Source organism: Tarenaya hassleriana, unplaced genomic scaffold (assembly GCF_000463585.1).
Source record: "Tarenaya hassleriana unplaced genomic scaffold, ASM46358v1 Cleome10, whole genome shotgun sequence".
Lineage (NCBI taxonomy): Eukaryota > Viridiplantae > Streptophyta > Magnoliopsida > Brassicales > Cleomaceae > Tarenaya > Tarenaya hassleriana.
In genome coordinates this window covers 3,371,790-3,386,199 of record NW_010960188.1, presented here as the reverse complement: position 1 = coordinate 3,386,199, position 14,410 = coordinate 3,371,790, and the positions used below count along the sequence as shown (strand labels likewise).

The 14,410-nt window shown below is 41.4% G+C and overlaps 4 protein-coding genes across 11 annotated transcripts; 1 reads left to right on the top strand and 3 right to left on the bottom strand.

The window, feature by feature from the left end:
• Positions 1 to 271: 271 nt before the first annotated feature.
• Positions 272 to 3,443, top strand: LOC104803577. 4 transcript variants are annotated; one of them, XR_770241.2, is made up of 8 exons: positions 273 to 1,177; positions 1,391 to 1,446; positions 1,563 to 1,672; positions 1,756 to 1,915; positions 2,115 to 2,207; positions 2,316 to 2,458; positions 2,579 to 2,634; positions 3,004 to 3,098. XR_770241.2 is itself a non-coding variant. In XM_010527548.2 (7 exons), coding segments are annotated over exons 1-7 (1,284 nt in total). In that variant the 5' UTR covers positions 274 to 456; the 3' UTR covers positions 2,580 to 2,791. The 4 variants fall into 4 exon arrangements, 2 of the variants coding, with proteins under 2 accessions (XP_010525843.1, XP_010525850.1); XR_770240.2 differs by lacking the exon at positions 3,004 to 3,098 and adding an exon at positions 3,112 to 3,443 and having other exon boundaries at positions 274 to 1,177; XM_010527548.2 differs by lacking the exon at positions 3,004 to 3,098 and having other exon boundaries at positions 274 to 1,177; positions 2,579 to 2,791.
• On the bottom strand, positions 2,742 to 6,054 carry LOC104803588 (PTI1-like tyrosine-protein kinase 3). Of its 3 annotated transcripts, none has more exons than XM_010527566.2 (8): positions 5,910 to 6,054; positions 4,935 to 5,115; positions 4,347 to 4,612; positions 4,133 to 4,259; positions 3,777 to 4,050; positions 3,556 to 3,688; positions 3,393 to 3,479; positions 2,742 to 3,250 (listed from the first exon to the last, which is right to left on the bottom strand). In XM_010527566.2, exons 2-8 carry the CDS (start codon positions 5,029 to 5,031, stop codon positions 3,116 to 3,118), a joined length of 1,119 nt encoding a protein of 372 aa, XP_010525868.2. In that variant the 5' UTR covers positions 5,032 to 5,115; positions 5,910 to 6,054; the 3' UTR covers positions 2,742 to 3,115. The 3 variants fall into 3 exon arrangements, with proteins under 3 accessions (XP_010525868.2, XP_010525876.1, XP_019056587.1); XM_010527574.2 differs by lacking the exon at positions 5,910 to 6,054 and adding an exon at positions 5,523 to 5,882; XM_019201042.1 differs by lacking the exon at positions 5,910 to 6,054 and having other exon boundaries at positions 4,935 to 5,163.
• A 107-nt stretch (positions 6,055 to 6,161) lies between these two features.
• On the bottom strand, positions 6,162 to 9,751 carry LOC104803562 (plant UBX domain-containing protein 11). 3 transcript variants are annotated; one of them, XM_010527527.2, is made up of 10 exons: positions 9,532 to 9,751; positions 9,278 to 9,374; positions 9,051 to 9,103; positions 8,861 to 8,942; positions 8,352 to 8,417; positions 8,192 to 8,259; positions 7,890 to 8,102; positions 7,276 to 7,801; positions 6,843 to 7,088; positions 6,162 to 6,683 (listed from the first exon to the last, which is right to left on the bottom strand). In XM_010527527.2, exons 2-10 carry the CDS (start codon positions 9,372 to 9,374, stop codon positions 6,433 to 6,435), a joined length of 1,602 nt encoding a protein of 533 aa, XP_010525829.1. In that variant the 5' UTR covers positions 9,532 to 9,751; the 3' UTR covers positions 6,162 to 6,432. The 3 variants fall into 3 exon arrangements, with proteins under 3 accessions (XP_010525829.1, XP_010525819.1, XP_010525812.1); XM_010527517.2 differs by having other exon boundaries at positions 6,828 to 7,088; positions 7,893 to 8,102; positions 9,532 to 9,750; XM_010527510.2 differs by having other exon boundaries at positions 6,828 to 7,088; positions 9,532 to 9,749.
• Positions 9,752 to 10,225: 474 nt separating this feature from the next.
• LOC104803553 (uncharacterized protein At3g49140) lies at positions 10,226 to 14,346 on the bottom strand. Its single transcript, XM_010527498.2, has 12 exons — positions 14,133 to 14,346; positions 13,410 to 13,533; positions 12,966 to 13,197; positions 12,690 to 12,792; positions 12,510 to 12,574; positions 12,152 to 12,268; positions 11,949 to 12,047; positions 11,485 to 11,638; positions 11,185 to 11,294; positions 10,928 to 11,077; positions 10,745 to 10,840; positions 10,226 to 10,627 (listed from the first exon to the last, which is right to left on the bottom strand). The coding sequence occupies exons 1-12, from the start codon at positions 14,164 to 14,166 to the stop codon at positions 10,514 to 10,516; spliced, it is 1,398 nt and encodes a 465-aa protein (XP_010525800.1). The 5' UTR covers positions 14,167 to 14,346; the 3' UTR covers positions 10,226 to 10,513.
• Positions 14,347 to 14,410: the final 64 nt, after the last annotated feature.

Genomic DNA, 14,410 nt, shown 5'->3' with positions numbered 1-14,410 from the left:
GTATAACAGTATATCGAATGGTTATATTTTCTAATCCGAAAAAATTGAATTCAAATCGAAATAAATCAAATAAAACATAATTGTAAAAACGAAATATTATTGAAAAATGAATATTTTTATCAATAAAAATTAAATTTGAACCGAAATAAATTGAAATGAAATGGAATGAAATTGAACTGAATTTGATATAAAATCCAAATGACTATAGTTTTATATAACCGAAATATCGACCTCTAATGTAACCGAATCAACGCCTGAAATGGTCACGGATGTCGGATAGCTTTCCTTCTATTTCATCGCTAGTTAACCGGGTGAGGTTAAATCGACCGGTTCGAGTTAACCGAGATTCGTATCTTCTTCACCAACCAACAACGGAACTCCCTCTCTCCCTCTGTCTCAGCAGTCCACAAAGCTTTGGACTTCGTCGCATCACAGAGCGCAAAAAATAGAGGAGATATGAACTCCTCGTGTTCTTCTTCTTCTTCACCGCGTCTCTTCGTCACCAAATGGCCAGTCTACAGAGCTCCTCTCTCATCCTTCTCGGCGCCGAAACGGCGACGTTCCCGCCCTCGCCCTCGCCGGCGAAGAGCCTCCGACCATGGCGGCGACGGCAGCCTTCTCAGCCTCTCTACCTCCTCCTCCGAGGATCAGAGTCTCAGCCTGGTCCTCGACGTTCACCGGATTTCAACCCTAGCTTCTTCACGCTTCCATTGGCTCCTCGACTCCGGCAGAGACGCCTTCTCCGACCTCCAGAGTCTCGTCTCCCTCGACGATAACCGGCGACTCGTCGTCTCCTGCAGGAAATCGACGATGCAGTTCATTGGCGGTTTGGTTGTGACTGGATTCGTCTTTGTTTTTGCTGTTAGGGCTCTTGTGAATTTAGGATCGCTTTTTAGGAGTTCGTTCGAGAGTAAACCCAAGTTGGTGGTTCGGAGAGACCGGAGTCTCGGTGGCAGAGAAGTGGTCGTTGCGGTTGAAACCAGTCGTGCCCCTTCGAGAGATACGAGGAGCTCCATGCCTTCTTCTGGTCATGTCTCTCGAAGGAACACGAGCCCCTCGAGTTTCTCACTCAGAGCTCAGCAGAAATTGCCGAAATGGTGGCCGACTTCATTGACAAGCCAGAGCTGGGATGTTGATAAGGAGGACTATCAAAGAGAAGCCAACAGATTGGTTCGAGGTCAATTCTAAAACTTTGAAACCGCATGCCAAATTCTCATTCTATCTTTGCTGGAAATCTTTTGGGTAGATCGTAGTATCATTGGTTTTACCCCTTTTTTCTCTTTTTTGCAGGTAAAGGTCGAAAGTTTTCATCTTTTTTTTAAAGAAAATTGTAATACATGTGTTTTCCATACTTTCATCCTACAAATGCAACTTATCAGCTTGTTTCCAGCAATGGTTGATGATAGAATCAGCGGGAAGGACATTATGGAGGATGATATAATCCGGGTTAGCCTCGTTTCTTCCCATCTGACTGTGTTACCATGTTTCTAAAGGTTTGCAAAATGTTATCATCAGTATTGTGTTACCTGTACTTCCTGTGATTGGATTATTTTCGTAGGCAGCTGCGGAGATTATGCCGGATTGCCGGAATACAAGTCTCTATCGAGCCAGCAAACACCCGGGATTCCTTCTACCGTACATCTGTTGATTTTGTTTTAAATGTCTGCAGCAGGTGTGCTTCCTCTGACCTCGTAGATTCCAGTTGGTTGTCTTCTGGTCTGTTTAGAAATAGAACATGTTTGACAACCTTTGTAGGGCTTCTTCGGAGTCTACTGCTGTCGAGATTGATAGTGAGGATGCCCGGGATTTTATTGCCGGCCTTTCCGAGAACGTTGAACTTGAAAAAACCGATGCTGCTCGGATGGTTTCTGCTACCGTTGCTGCACGCACTCGTTCCTGGTTTCTACAGGCTTGGGTTGTCTATCCATCCATTCTCTAGTGTATATATTGGTTATATTGTAAATGTCACAAACTGCATGTCATGTATCCTTGGCTATTTGGTAATCTTGCATTTACTGGGCCGGAGCTGGAGGACTTATGTCCTGAACTATGTTTCTATATCATAGCTTGCATTTCTAACTTCTGAGCACTTCCCTGTGTTTGTTGCATTGCAGGCTTTGGAAATACAAGGCAAACATTCTGAATCAGTGGCGGAGCTTTCAAAAATATGCGTTGTTCATCGTATATTCCCTCCCGATGAGTCCTCTGTATGTGCTTTTCTTCAATTTAAGATTTTTCTTCTGAACATATTCCCGCGGCCCTTTCTTTTCTTTTGTCTTTTTTATGTTATTTGTGTTGCTGTATTTTCTCCTCAGGCTGAGATGGAAATGGTTGCACGAGGCTTGGAGAAGCTGATGAAGCTGGAAGAGAGGCAGACTCTGCTGAAAAAATTCATCGGGATCTGCTGCAGTGAGGATAGTCATAGAAGTGCTGCAGAGGCTCTTGGTTTGGTGCACTGGTAAATTCCTTTTAAAATCAGAAAATTCCATGTCTAGTTTGTGTTGATCCTTTCTCGTGAATTATACAGCTCGGTTCGAGTTTCTTACAACTGAAGTACTAGACTTCATGTTTCTTGCAGAAAAACCTTCAGAAGAGGAACAAAAGATGCTGTCTCAGCATGCCTCTTGCTATCAGGTGAAGTCTCACATGTTCCTGTTAGATTCTTCTTTACTTTAGATTGCCCTGGGAAGTTCAGTTATAGCATGTCCTGCCATACTTTCTTGTTATTCCTTACACCAATATATTTTTCACAACATTCATTTCAATAAAAGATCAGATGTTCAAACCCCAACTACGATTTCGTTGTATATAAAAAGATCATATATTAGATCCAAACTTGGAAGCGATTTAGAGTTTGGTACATTTGTGTTGCCATTACCAAACGGGCAAACGTTATAACACATCCCTCCCACCAATGAACTCAATCCCTAACTATCTCATCTTCTTACACATTCATCGAAAAGGAAAAGAAAATGCAGCGGAAACACTCTTCGTGTCTTGCAGATATCCGCAGATGAAAACCATGGACATGGATTACCAAACTTTTCCGGAAATGATGCAGAAATCTTGAATTTACCAGACGAAGGAGGTAACGGGTATTTCTGTTTACAGAGGATTAAGTTTCAGGTGGGGCAGGAGCTGCTGCCGTGGATGGAGGCCTCAACAGTGGCTGCAGGGCTTTTACTACAATGCTCATGTTTGGCCTGAACTCTGCTTCATATTGCACGCACAATGCTGCCACTGCCGCAAGCTGTCATCAATAACAGAAAAAAAGGCAAATCATAAAAGAATCTTCATTAGCTTTTCTAGTTTGGAATCTTTGCCAGTTTTCCCCAGAAAATAGGAATGGATTGGCTGAGACTGAGATGAATAAGTGTTTATACACATTTTACCTTCGCAACTGCCTTAGGAGGGTATTCTCCTTTGAGATTTGGATCAACACATTGTTTCACTTTGTCTTCACTCAGCCTTGGTGTTGCCTGACAGAGAAGAAGGAAGTTCAGGTAAATCCCGAAGCAAGGTTTTCCGGAGAGAGATTAGGGTTTTGGTACTCACCCAGGTGACGAGACTCTGTTGACCACGCGGCATTGTATGGTCAACGGGTTTTCTCCCTGTCAGAAGCTCCAAGAGCACGACACCAAAACTGTACACATCGCTCTTTTGTGTCAACTGGCCCGTCATTGCATACCTGCAAGATAATAAGTGTCAGATTCATTTCTCCAATTCCTATCGTATTGTTGTCTCTGTGAACGAGATTCTGAAGCATTATTCATTACTCGGGTGCATGGTAACCGAAGGTTCCCAAAACTCGGGTAGAATGAAGGCGAGCCGCCATATCGGGAGCCTGATTTGATAGGTTAAAATCACCAATCTTGGCCTTGAAGCCTTGAAAGAGAAGCACATTACTAGAACGAATGTCCCTGTGGATTATCGGAGGTTGGAATTTCTCGTGTAAGTAGTCTAGGCCCCTCGCTGCATCGACCGCTATTCTCACTCGTTGCATCCAGTCGAGGGTCGGACCTGGCTGCGCCCCTTGTACTCCCTTTCTTCCTGTTTCGACACGAAATTTATCCGTTTATCCACCATTCAATGTTGAATCACACGTTAAAAAAAGAAAGATCGCTCTTCCTACCGTGCAAAATGTCGTGCAAGGATCCCATAATGGCAAACTCGTATGCAAGGATTCGGATATTCCCTTCAATGCAGTAGCCGAGGAGCCGAACGAAATTTTCATGCTTCAGCTTCGAAACCCTAGAGACCTGTTGAAAGCAATGGAAGAAGATATACAATTCGCTCGAACAATAACATCGGAATGTGCATATTTCATCGGATTCCATACAACAAACCTGTGTCAAAAACTCGACATCTGATTCAGGTTTGGCTGAATTATCAAGCTTCTTCACTGCCACTGCCACAGCCTCTGCTTCATCATCATCATTCAAGTTTGCATAGTATACTCTTCCATATGATCCTTCTCCGATCAATGCCTTTGAACCGAAATTGTCCGTCTTTTCTTTTAACTTGTCCAATGACAAAGCTGGCACATCGATCGGGGGAGGCTCCCTCGGGACAGCAGGAGGCTTCACAGCAGCCGGCGGTTTTCTTCCATATCCTTCATATGCCAAAAAAAAACATGACAAGAAGACGGGTATGGAACTAACTCATTCAAAAGGTTTCAGCGTGGAGGAACTAACCTGTACTCTATACAACAAGTTTGAAACAGAGGAACTAAACAAAGAAAACCCACATCGATTTCAAAACCCGAAAAGACGAAGAAGAATAAACTCCCTTCACCATTTTTCTACTGTAACGTGTTTGAGATTCACCTATTCACAAAGTTTGATCCTTTTACAGAATCATCGACCAATTGCACTCATATAACAGAGAGTAGAATTTACTAGAATGACTTGAACATTTCTCGTAGTTAGACGTACCGATGTTGTTGATGTGCCGAGGAATTTTCAGGCTCTCGTGTTTGGGTAAGTGGTAAGGTTCTTCAACGTGACAAGCACAGCAGAGCCACCTTCGCATTTTTGCTCTTTTGCCGATATACAGATCGTCTACTGCTCTTGGTTTATCCAACCGAACAAAGTAACCGGGTGAACTGTCATTCCCCTGCATCACCATCATCATCATCATCATCACCATCATCATCATCATCATCATCATCATCATCATCATATTACTCACAATGTTTTTGCATGAGATTTATACAGAGAGCTTTCCATGTCAAACTACAAGGAAAAAGAAAAAAAAATGGAATCTCCCCGACAATCTAATGCTGCAGATGCCTAGTGTGAAGGTGGAGATTTGAAGTACTATCACATTGCATAAACTAAATGAATTCTGATCATGTGCAAGACAGGTAGTTTGTTGGGTATAGATTGAAATTCACCTAAAGTTTGCACCTTTACGCATTAGATCAACTATGAAAACTGGGGGAGGGGGGGACACAGATATCTACTTGATCATTCCGACAAAACAATTTGGAATGATCAAAGGAGATCAGACGAAATTCTTACCGACAGACCGCGTCTATGGTAATCACCTTCCATAAGAATCACACGCACAGACGGAGAGAGATTGGTGAACGACAGAATAATCACCGAATGAATCCGGAGAAAAAAAAAACCCGGGAGAAGAATGGGAGCAGAGACGATGGGGGGATCGAGTTCCTCAAGGATCTGTATAAGCAATAGAGAAAGAACAAAGAAGAACAAGGGGATCCCGAGACTGAAAACAGCCCGAAGCCCAAAAGATAAAAACTTCAAGGAAAACGAACAAACAGCTAAGAAATGAGAAGGAATGAGTCAAAAGCAAGCGACAGACAGGCGAATTCAAGAATAGCTAGTGTCCCCAACAACAATAGAGCCCAAATTGTAATACGAGTCAAGGGTGAGAAGAACCACCTGTAAAGTCTCTCTCTCTCTCTCTGGAGAAGCTCTCTCGATTTGGAGAGAGAGCTGGAAACAGACGTCAGTAACGGCTATTTTTAGACAAAAGCTCCGCAGATAGAGAGAGAGAGAGAGAGAGAGAGAGTAAATAGAATGGCAAAGACAGAAGCAAACGCGGCTAACGAAAAACATGAATATCACTACTGCCTTTATTTTTTCTATTTTAAAATATTGCATAGGGAATTTTCAAAGAAAGAAATACGTCTCTGAGGAAGATTTTCTAATAATATTTCCTACCATTAAGAGAACTTATATAATCTCTTTTCAAAAGATTAGTGTCAACCGATTACCGTAAGGAACAAGTAAAAGACATACATTAACACGCACAGAGTCTTAACATATCCAAGTTCTTATTCTGACAAAAGCCATCAACAATGGAGTGTCCATGTACCATATGTGGTTTGGCAACTACGGCTCCAGAGGATAGCGTCCTGCAGAAAAAGGCGATACCAAAAAAGCATCGAAAGGGCAAACAAACTTATCGCCTGTTATCGTTATTGTCGCCTCCATACTGTGTAGAGTTTCCGTTCCAGAACGTGTTTCCACCTCCGAACGGGACATCGTCGTCCTCATCGTGCTTCAGAGTATGAATGTTGGTCCCTATCCTGGACGTGGTCTGTCTCCTGTTCCGGACATTGCTTGTACCTTCTGACATATCTCTCGTCGAGGAGGAATCTCTGTCTTGTCTACCCATTTGCCCAAGGTTGTTTCTTAACCCTGGATTTGGACCTGAGAGAGTTCATCACAAGAGAAAAACGAGATAGATTTCAGACTACCAAACTACATTTCATGCAATGATTTACCTTTATGACAATGATTTTTTAGAGCCTCTGAAAGAGATTAATGAAGCTATGATGATAGAAGGAAACTCACGGTACTCCCACATACTGGTTTGGGACTCTGGTCCGGAGCTCGATGAGCTGGCACCACCGCTGAAATACGAGAACGGGTTCGCGTAAGATATCAGCCTTCTGACAAATGCAAAGTAGCCGACGTTGTTTGGGTTTTCAGATCGTGAGTCGGTAGCTGTAGCTCTTGTATGGGTGGAGTTGGCCATGGTGGCTCTTTGACGCGGTACTACTATCAGAGCTTGTCTGTTGAACAAGCCCACTTCGGATAGAGATTTGTCCATATCTGCAAATTCCAGTAAGTAAGAAAATGCCAACAGTGAGGCGTGATGATGATTTGTCAACCAGATTCCATAGGGAATTAACACATGTAGGATCTACTAATCTACAGACTATACTAATCCAGCAAGCATACGATATAACAGATGACTAAAAGTGCAAATTTACAGGCTATATCCGTGAACTATACTTACCTTGATCATTAAACACCTTCCGCGGGTAAGGAATAGCGAGATCAAAAGCACTGATTCCATTGGTTTGGTTACTGCTCACATAGTCCTTGACCATTCCCAATGTGTTTGTCACAGAGAACTTCTCTCGAAGGCTAGCACCATCAGGCAACCGGATATTTAGATGAACATCAGATGATGTTTCGACTGACAAGACACTGTCCTTTTTCTTGGTACCCTTATCATCTGCTCCATCGTCCACGGAGTTTGCTGCTTTCTCTGTACCTATCAAATTTACTGACTTAATGTCTCTTTCACCAGCACATGAATCACGGACAGCACTGTTTCCAGAGGCATCATGTTTCAGTATTGCCGTTTCAGGACGAAGTAGCTCCTTCTCTGCCTCAAAATGCAACGACGTCTCTTTAAGCTCAACATTGCCAAAGTCTTTAGCTGTTTCAACAGAAGTTGCTGGCTGGTCATTGGCAATATCATCCGAGTTACTGGATTCGACAGATTTCGAACAATCTTTGTTGTCCACAACCTTTTCCTGCTTCAGAGTAAGATTACACCATGTAAGCAAAACACAAAAAAACAAGTAATTTGGAAACACTTGCAGCTTCAGAATCGATCTTAACTACATTTTTGCAGGCAGCCTTTCCTTTCGTTGACCCGGACGTTACCGTTAACTCCCTCTCTAAAGGTTGGACACTCAAGCCTGTTGATGGAGATGCAACAGCTGCATCTGAAGAACCTCCTTCAGAAGGCAAAGCCACATCAGGAACCCTAGATGATGACACATCTGATTTCTGAGACACAAGTGCAGCAGAAAGAATATTTGCAGTAGTTTCCTGAAAAGGAACAAGTTTAAGGCGCAAATAAGGACACAATTGACATGTAAAAACCAATCATAAAAGACAGGGAACCAGCTACCTTGTACCTGGATGTGAAGACTCAACCACGCCTTTTCCAAACTGGAAGCCAGAACCTCAGCAGTGAGGAATCCCTCTGGGAAGTTGAAGGGAGAAAATTTCAAATGTTTATAAACGAATTGACTTTACTTTGACATGTATAGTATTCGATAAAATATAGGATCTCACCATTTCTCCAAACCTGTGCACCGTTGAATCCAATAGCAGCTATGCAAGGGACAGAAGAATATGGGTCTAGCAAATGATGCAAGGATATCCTCCGTTTGTCAAAATGAATATGATGAAAACAACCTCTTCTTACCGGTGTTTTTCCTGTTCATTTCTAACAATCTTTTTTCTGTTCACTTCACATCTTATCGGCAGAATTAGGAAATGAGAAGCACAGACCATCCTGAGATCTCTAGTCCTAGATGGATATATCAACTAGAGAGATACCAATACACATCACATGCAAGAATGCAAGGTGGCTTTACCAAAGAGATTGAACATCATGTTTAAGGTCGTTACATCTCAAATCAGTTAACACTCTATCAGAGGTTAGCAACTCCACAAAGTTGGAGTTTTATAAACAACAACATTGGAATCCTTAAAATTTCAAATGCACAATTCAAGAGGAAGGTGAACTGCAAGGCAAATCAGCAGTCTCGAAGTTCTAACACAAAAATCAGCAAGGATACATATCGCGGAAAAGTTGGCGGCATCGGCACTTTCACTTTTGATATGCAACAGAACACAGCACTTTGACAGCGATTCTGCTACCTATACTCGATACCATAAGAAATACTCATTTTGGTTTGGTTTCACCTCAAAAGCGAGAGAATGCATTCATAAATTTTTATCCCCCTGTGAACAGTCAGAGAATTCTACCTTTGCATCAGCCCATGTAGATTCGCTCAGCTTAGCCGACTCTGCATCTTCCCCTAAAATTCGGGGAAAAAAATTCAGTAAAAAGTAATTGCAAGTTGCAACTGATCGATATAGCTCGGATTAAGTAGAACCCGAGGCAGTGGCAGACTACAAAAATGTTTTACCAACCATAATCAGAGCTATGAATTTCTACAAGATCAAACAACGATGAAGGAAACATCATTTACCAGAGATATAGACAACAAAAAGCTTCTTCTGCCTTTTGGCTTCAAAGATAGCTTCAGGAATCGAGCCCTTGAACGCAAGGGAAGAGACAGCCTCCATCTGATAAAAACGAAAATTTATGTCCAAATAAGCACACAATCAAAGGGTTCATCCATGGTTTAAGTAGAATAAGTTTCACGATCAATCCAACAGCTAATAATTCAATTCAATGGGACAAAAATGGAATCCAAATGAACAGTAGATTCAAAAACCCTACCAGGATTCGACCAACACAGCGATCAAACCCTTAGTGAAAAGCGATACCGCAAATCCCGACAGAATCGTGATCAAACGCACTCCACGCCCGAAAATTTCGACGGGAACAAACAGAGAAAGGGAAAACGCAAGAAAACGATCGGTGAAAGCCTTCGACGACAAGGAAGGAAGAGAAACGAGGAGTCGAGGAGACGAAAACAGGTGATGGAGAAAATGCCACAACGGAGATTAAACGCCGTTATAACTCTTCAGCAGCAGATCGCCAAGTCAGCATTTTCTGACGGCAAATCTCACGCCGTTATTTGCTCGGTGAAGATCTCATCTCGTACCGATATTATCTTTCTACCCCAAAGGTTTGCTGAATTCGCCAGAGTAACTGCAAACTCTTACTACTGTCAATGCAGTCCCACTCCTGGTAAAACTAAAGCTAGTGATTCTCCAAAATTTGCACATTCACCCTTACTTTTCAATTTATCAATTAAACCCATTTAAAACATCCACATGGCTCTAATCTACTAAATTATCTCATTTAAAATCTGTAACAAGGCCAAAACAGGTATGTCAATGATGTCACATCTGCAACAAGGACAAAACAAAACTTCATATTCCTGTTTCACATCAAAGTTCCACATTATCATTGGTAAGAACAATGCATGGACCAACCATTGGCATGAATCAGATCATAGAGGGTTATGTCCATAAAGAAGTAGAATTATTGAGTTGAAATCTGGTTTAGCTTCAAACTCCATTACATCAAATGTGAAAAACAACAATGGAATCAGTTCAAAGGTTTGAACTTCTTATTTGGCTTATGCTTACTGCTACAAAGAGTGAGCTGCATCTTTGCAGCCCTTTAGATTCTCACCAAAGGAGGTTATGCTATGTACACTGAAGTCGGAGGCAAAGAACACGAAAAAGGTATAAAGCTGAACCTGCGAGGTAAAGGCTCGTCTCTGTTCAGTTCTGATTCCGATGATTCTTGATCAGTAACGAGACGTATCCTTCAATCCGTCCCTGTGAGACTTCAGTTTCCTTCTGAGTGATCGTGGGAACAGTAGCTGTTGGATTTTCTTCTCAGCTGCGATTTCTGTCAAAGCCTGTGACAAACAACAATCTCCTGATGAGAAAACGTTGGAGTTGAGTTCATGGTTCTGTAGTATTTTATGGATATGTGTCTCTCTTCGATGTTTAAGTTGAAGAAATCTCTCGCTCACCCTAGCTTTGAAAGGGAAACGGTGAGTTTGAACTTCCACTCCCGTAAAAACTCTCACGTCCATTCCGAGGCTGTCAATGCTAATCAGGTTAGCTCCCTGCACGAGAAGACAAGGTACCAGGTTCAAGGTTGCAAGACCAGAACATGGGCAAACACGTAATGGCATTAGGAGAGAGATCGGTACCTCTACTTGCAGACCCTTCTTCTTGCAAAGAGCTTTGAGAGCCATGTTGCAGTTAATCCCCTTCTTGTTGAAGCGATCTATGATTGCTGAAGTTGAGTGGACTAAGATATCTGGTTCGGCATCTTGGAAATCTTGCAAGCTTACAGAAGACTGAAACGACAAGATTCTAAGATCAATGCACGTTCAGACAAGAGGGCAAACAAAAGAGAGTTTGCATTGCATCAGGAATTACGACAGGTTGTAATGAAAGAACATACCTGAATTCCATAGATGGAGGATAGCTCTATTCTCACAATCTCTAATCTATATAGAGTTGAACTCATATCGTGTCCATCGTATCTCGAACTACTGCTTGGATTATCATCACCTAAAGAAGAACGTCCCAGAAGGAACAAAGGGCATCAAATGAAAAGATTCACATCTAAGCGTTCCATAAGTTAGTTTAAAACATCGACATAATCTTTTATGCAAAAAATTGAAACTGCTGCTTTGTGTCAGCCGAAATCACGAACAGACGGTAGAAACTGACATTCTGGAGCAAAGAGAAGGCAAAAGACCTTGACTCTCCCAGTCATAGTCATCTCTATCTTCTGGGATAAATAACCTTCTTATATACGATTCTTCATCGAGGAAAGCAGGCCTAAGGCATCCGAGAATAGATACACCATTTGACGGGTAGTCCATTTTTCTATCATAGTCCATGCTGATCGCCTTAAGAATGCAAAAACAATACATACAAACTCACTTTCATCACAATATACTATAATTACTACACATCAATAAGTGTCGATGAAATGCAAGACCAACATCTATCAAACAAACAGCCTAACTGATTATTGCCAAGCAGAGACGGCAATGGAAAATTCGAACCTAAGGAGCAGAAGCAACAGAGCCATTAAATAGTTTGATCCCAGTTTGAGGATTTATGTAAATAGACAGTGTAATAAGTGACTTGACAGAAAAATGTTACTTTGATTTGAATTTTCCTTCATGCTTAATGCTAATTCTAAGGCCACATTACCTTTGCTAGGCGTTTGGCAAAGTAAACAGGATGAACTCCATTGGAAGAGTCGGGCATTCCCCAATCGACAGGAATATCACTCGCTTCAGAATCCATGATCTACTCGAATATCCAAGAAATGAGAAAAATAAAGTAATGAGATAATACAATACATCACAGATTCTCCGAGAAAACAAGGAGAGTTGAACAGCCTCCAAACCAACCTCGAAATAGTGATCATCAAAAATAATATCATCCAGATTACCGATGTCTGAAATGTTATATTCATCATGGAGTGGTGTGTTTTCGTATAGTGGGACATCCATTCCAATAAAGGCTTTCTACAAGTAGACAATGAGAAATGGGGTTACTAAGTCACTGCAAAGAAAATACGCTGCAAATACATTAGCAGAAAGACGAGACAGACGGAAATGGTAAACTTCAATATGCGTGCCTAAATAAATCCACACACACATATCTACTAACTTGGTCAGCTTTATATTTCAACTCGTGTTAGAAGAACTGGATGAAAAAGCAATACTGCCGGCTAAGAAAATTTGTTATTACAATGATGAAACTTACCACAGGATTACTTGCTCCAGGATCTTCTAAGATGTTATTATCATCGAAAATTTCAAAAAAGATATCTAAAATGAAGTAAACAGAGGTAAGAAGATAAAACCAGTGAGAAAGTGAGTAATAAAGAGTGATATATATATATATATATATATATTGGAACCATCAAAATATAATTGGGCTGACCTCCGTAATCATCAATGACATACTTAAATTCGGACCATGAAGTATGATCATGCGGTTCACAGTGTATTGCTCCGGGAAATGCCAGAACAGCTCTGCTGTTAGCCTACATTTTAAGAAGAAAAACCATATCCCATGTAATATAAAAACAAACTGAAAACAGCAAATATAATGTACTCCATGCAGAAGTTTACTTCATCAACCATGATCCCTCACAGTTTTTCTTCCTTTATGCATTTATTTATTTGATTATTTTTTTAGTTTTCTCGGGATACAAACCTCAACTGTAGTCCTTGCTATTTCAGCGGCGGAGAGTTTGGTCACCCGGGACCTTTTGCTAGGCTCCAAGTCCTCGAGAGGATGGTAACCTCCCTTGCTAATGTAGCTAGATGAATCGGGAACTGAATCAGGATAATCAGCAGCAACTGAAACTTTTGTAAGGCCATCGTCTCGTCCAGAAGGTGATGATACATGGGATGCCGGTCCAAAAAATGGAATCTTGCATCTGAAACTGAATAGGGGAAATAAAGCTCACGAGAATTAAAACAACTACAAGAATTAACTTTCACTAGATTTACGGCAGAGCACAAAACGGTGAAGAACACTCAACACTTATAGACACCTTAGAGATATGTCAGTGCCAGTGAACAATAATCACAAACCTGATACACAAATATATATATATGTAGATGTACCTTAGGTATATGTAGATTATTGGCATACCTTAGGACAGAAAGATTAGATGCACCACATCCATCAAACACGTGTTTGCCTGTCCGGCCGTTTCTTTTGCAAAGTATGTTGGGAGATAACTCCTCTGTGTAACATTGATGGCAATGCGATGGACCTGATGGATAAGACATCCGGAGATTCATTGAATTAATGGCGGAAAGTGTGATGGCAAGAAAGAGGATAAACTATAAAACCAGAAGAAGAAACCAAGGGTGGAAACTTGAAATCTGTATTTGGCTGCACAAGATTTCTATCAAAAGCAAGAACATTCTTTTCCATGGAAACAAAACAAAAACATTTGATTTGCCCAACCTTGCAATCATTCATATTGACCCAAAAAAGAACATTGAACATTAGAAACTGCAGCTTTTCCCACTTCTTCTCAAAAACCACAGAGAAAGTCAGATTTCTCATTCCCATATGAATCAATTCCAGTCTAACAAGATTCAACAACAATCTGGAAACCCGAGTTCTTGCAGAAACGCGAGACAAAGATCCAGCTTTTTCAGAAGGAAGTTTCAATCAACAATCAAACGGGTTAGCAGAAACAACATACGAAATGCTTTCGCGACGATTTACGGTAAGAAAAACAAAAACGGAGTGATTCGAACTCGATTCACAGAGCCATGCACTAGCGAAAACAGCTTCGCATAAGTCAGAGAACAAAATAATCGAATCAAAACAAAGGAATATGTCGCGCGATGGGTGAATTACAGATGGAAAAAGAAGAAGCCGCCGCGATCGCCATGACAGAAACAGCGAAAAGGAGGAACAGAGAGAATCGGAGAAACCCAAGCTCAGCCCGCCGAGAAATGTCACAACACCAATTGAGGAAGAAGCCTGTGGATCGCCAGAGCCGCCGCCGCCGTCGACACTAACCTCTCTCTGGTTTTTTTTTTTTTTGGTTTACTGTCGCATCTTATTAATTTCGTGACTGCGTTTCTCCGCCAGGAACTTCAGAAACTATTGTCTTTTTCTGTTCTTTTTTTTTC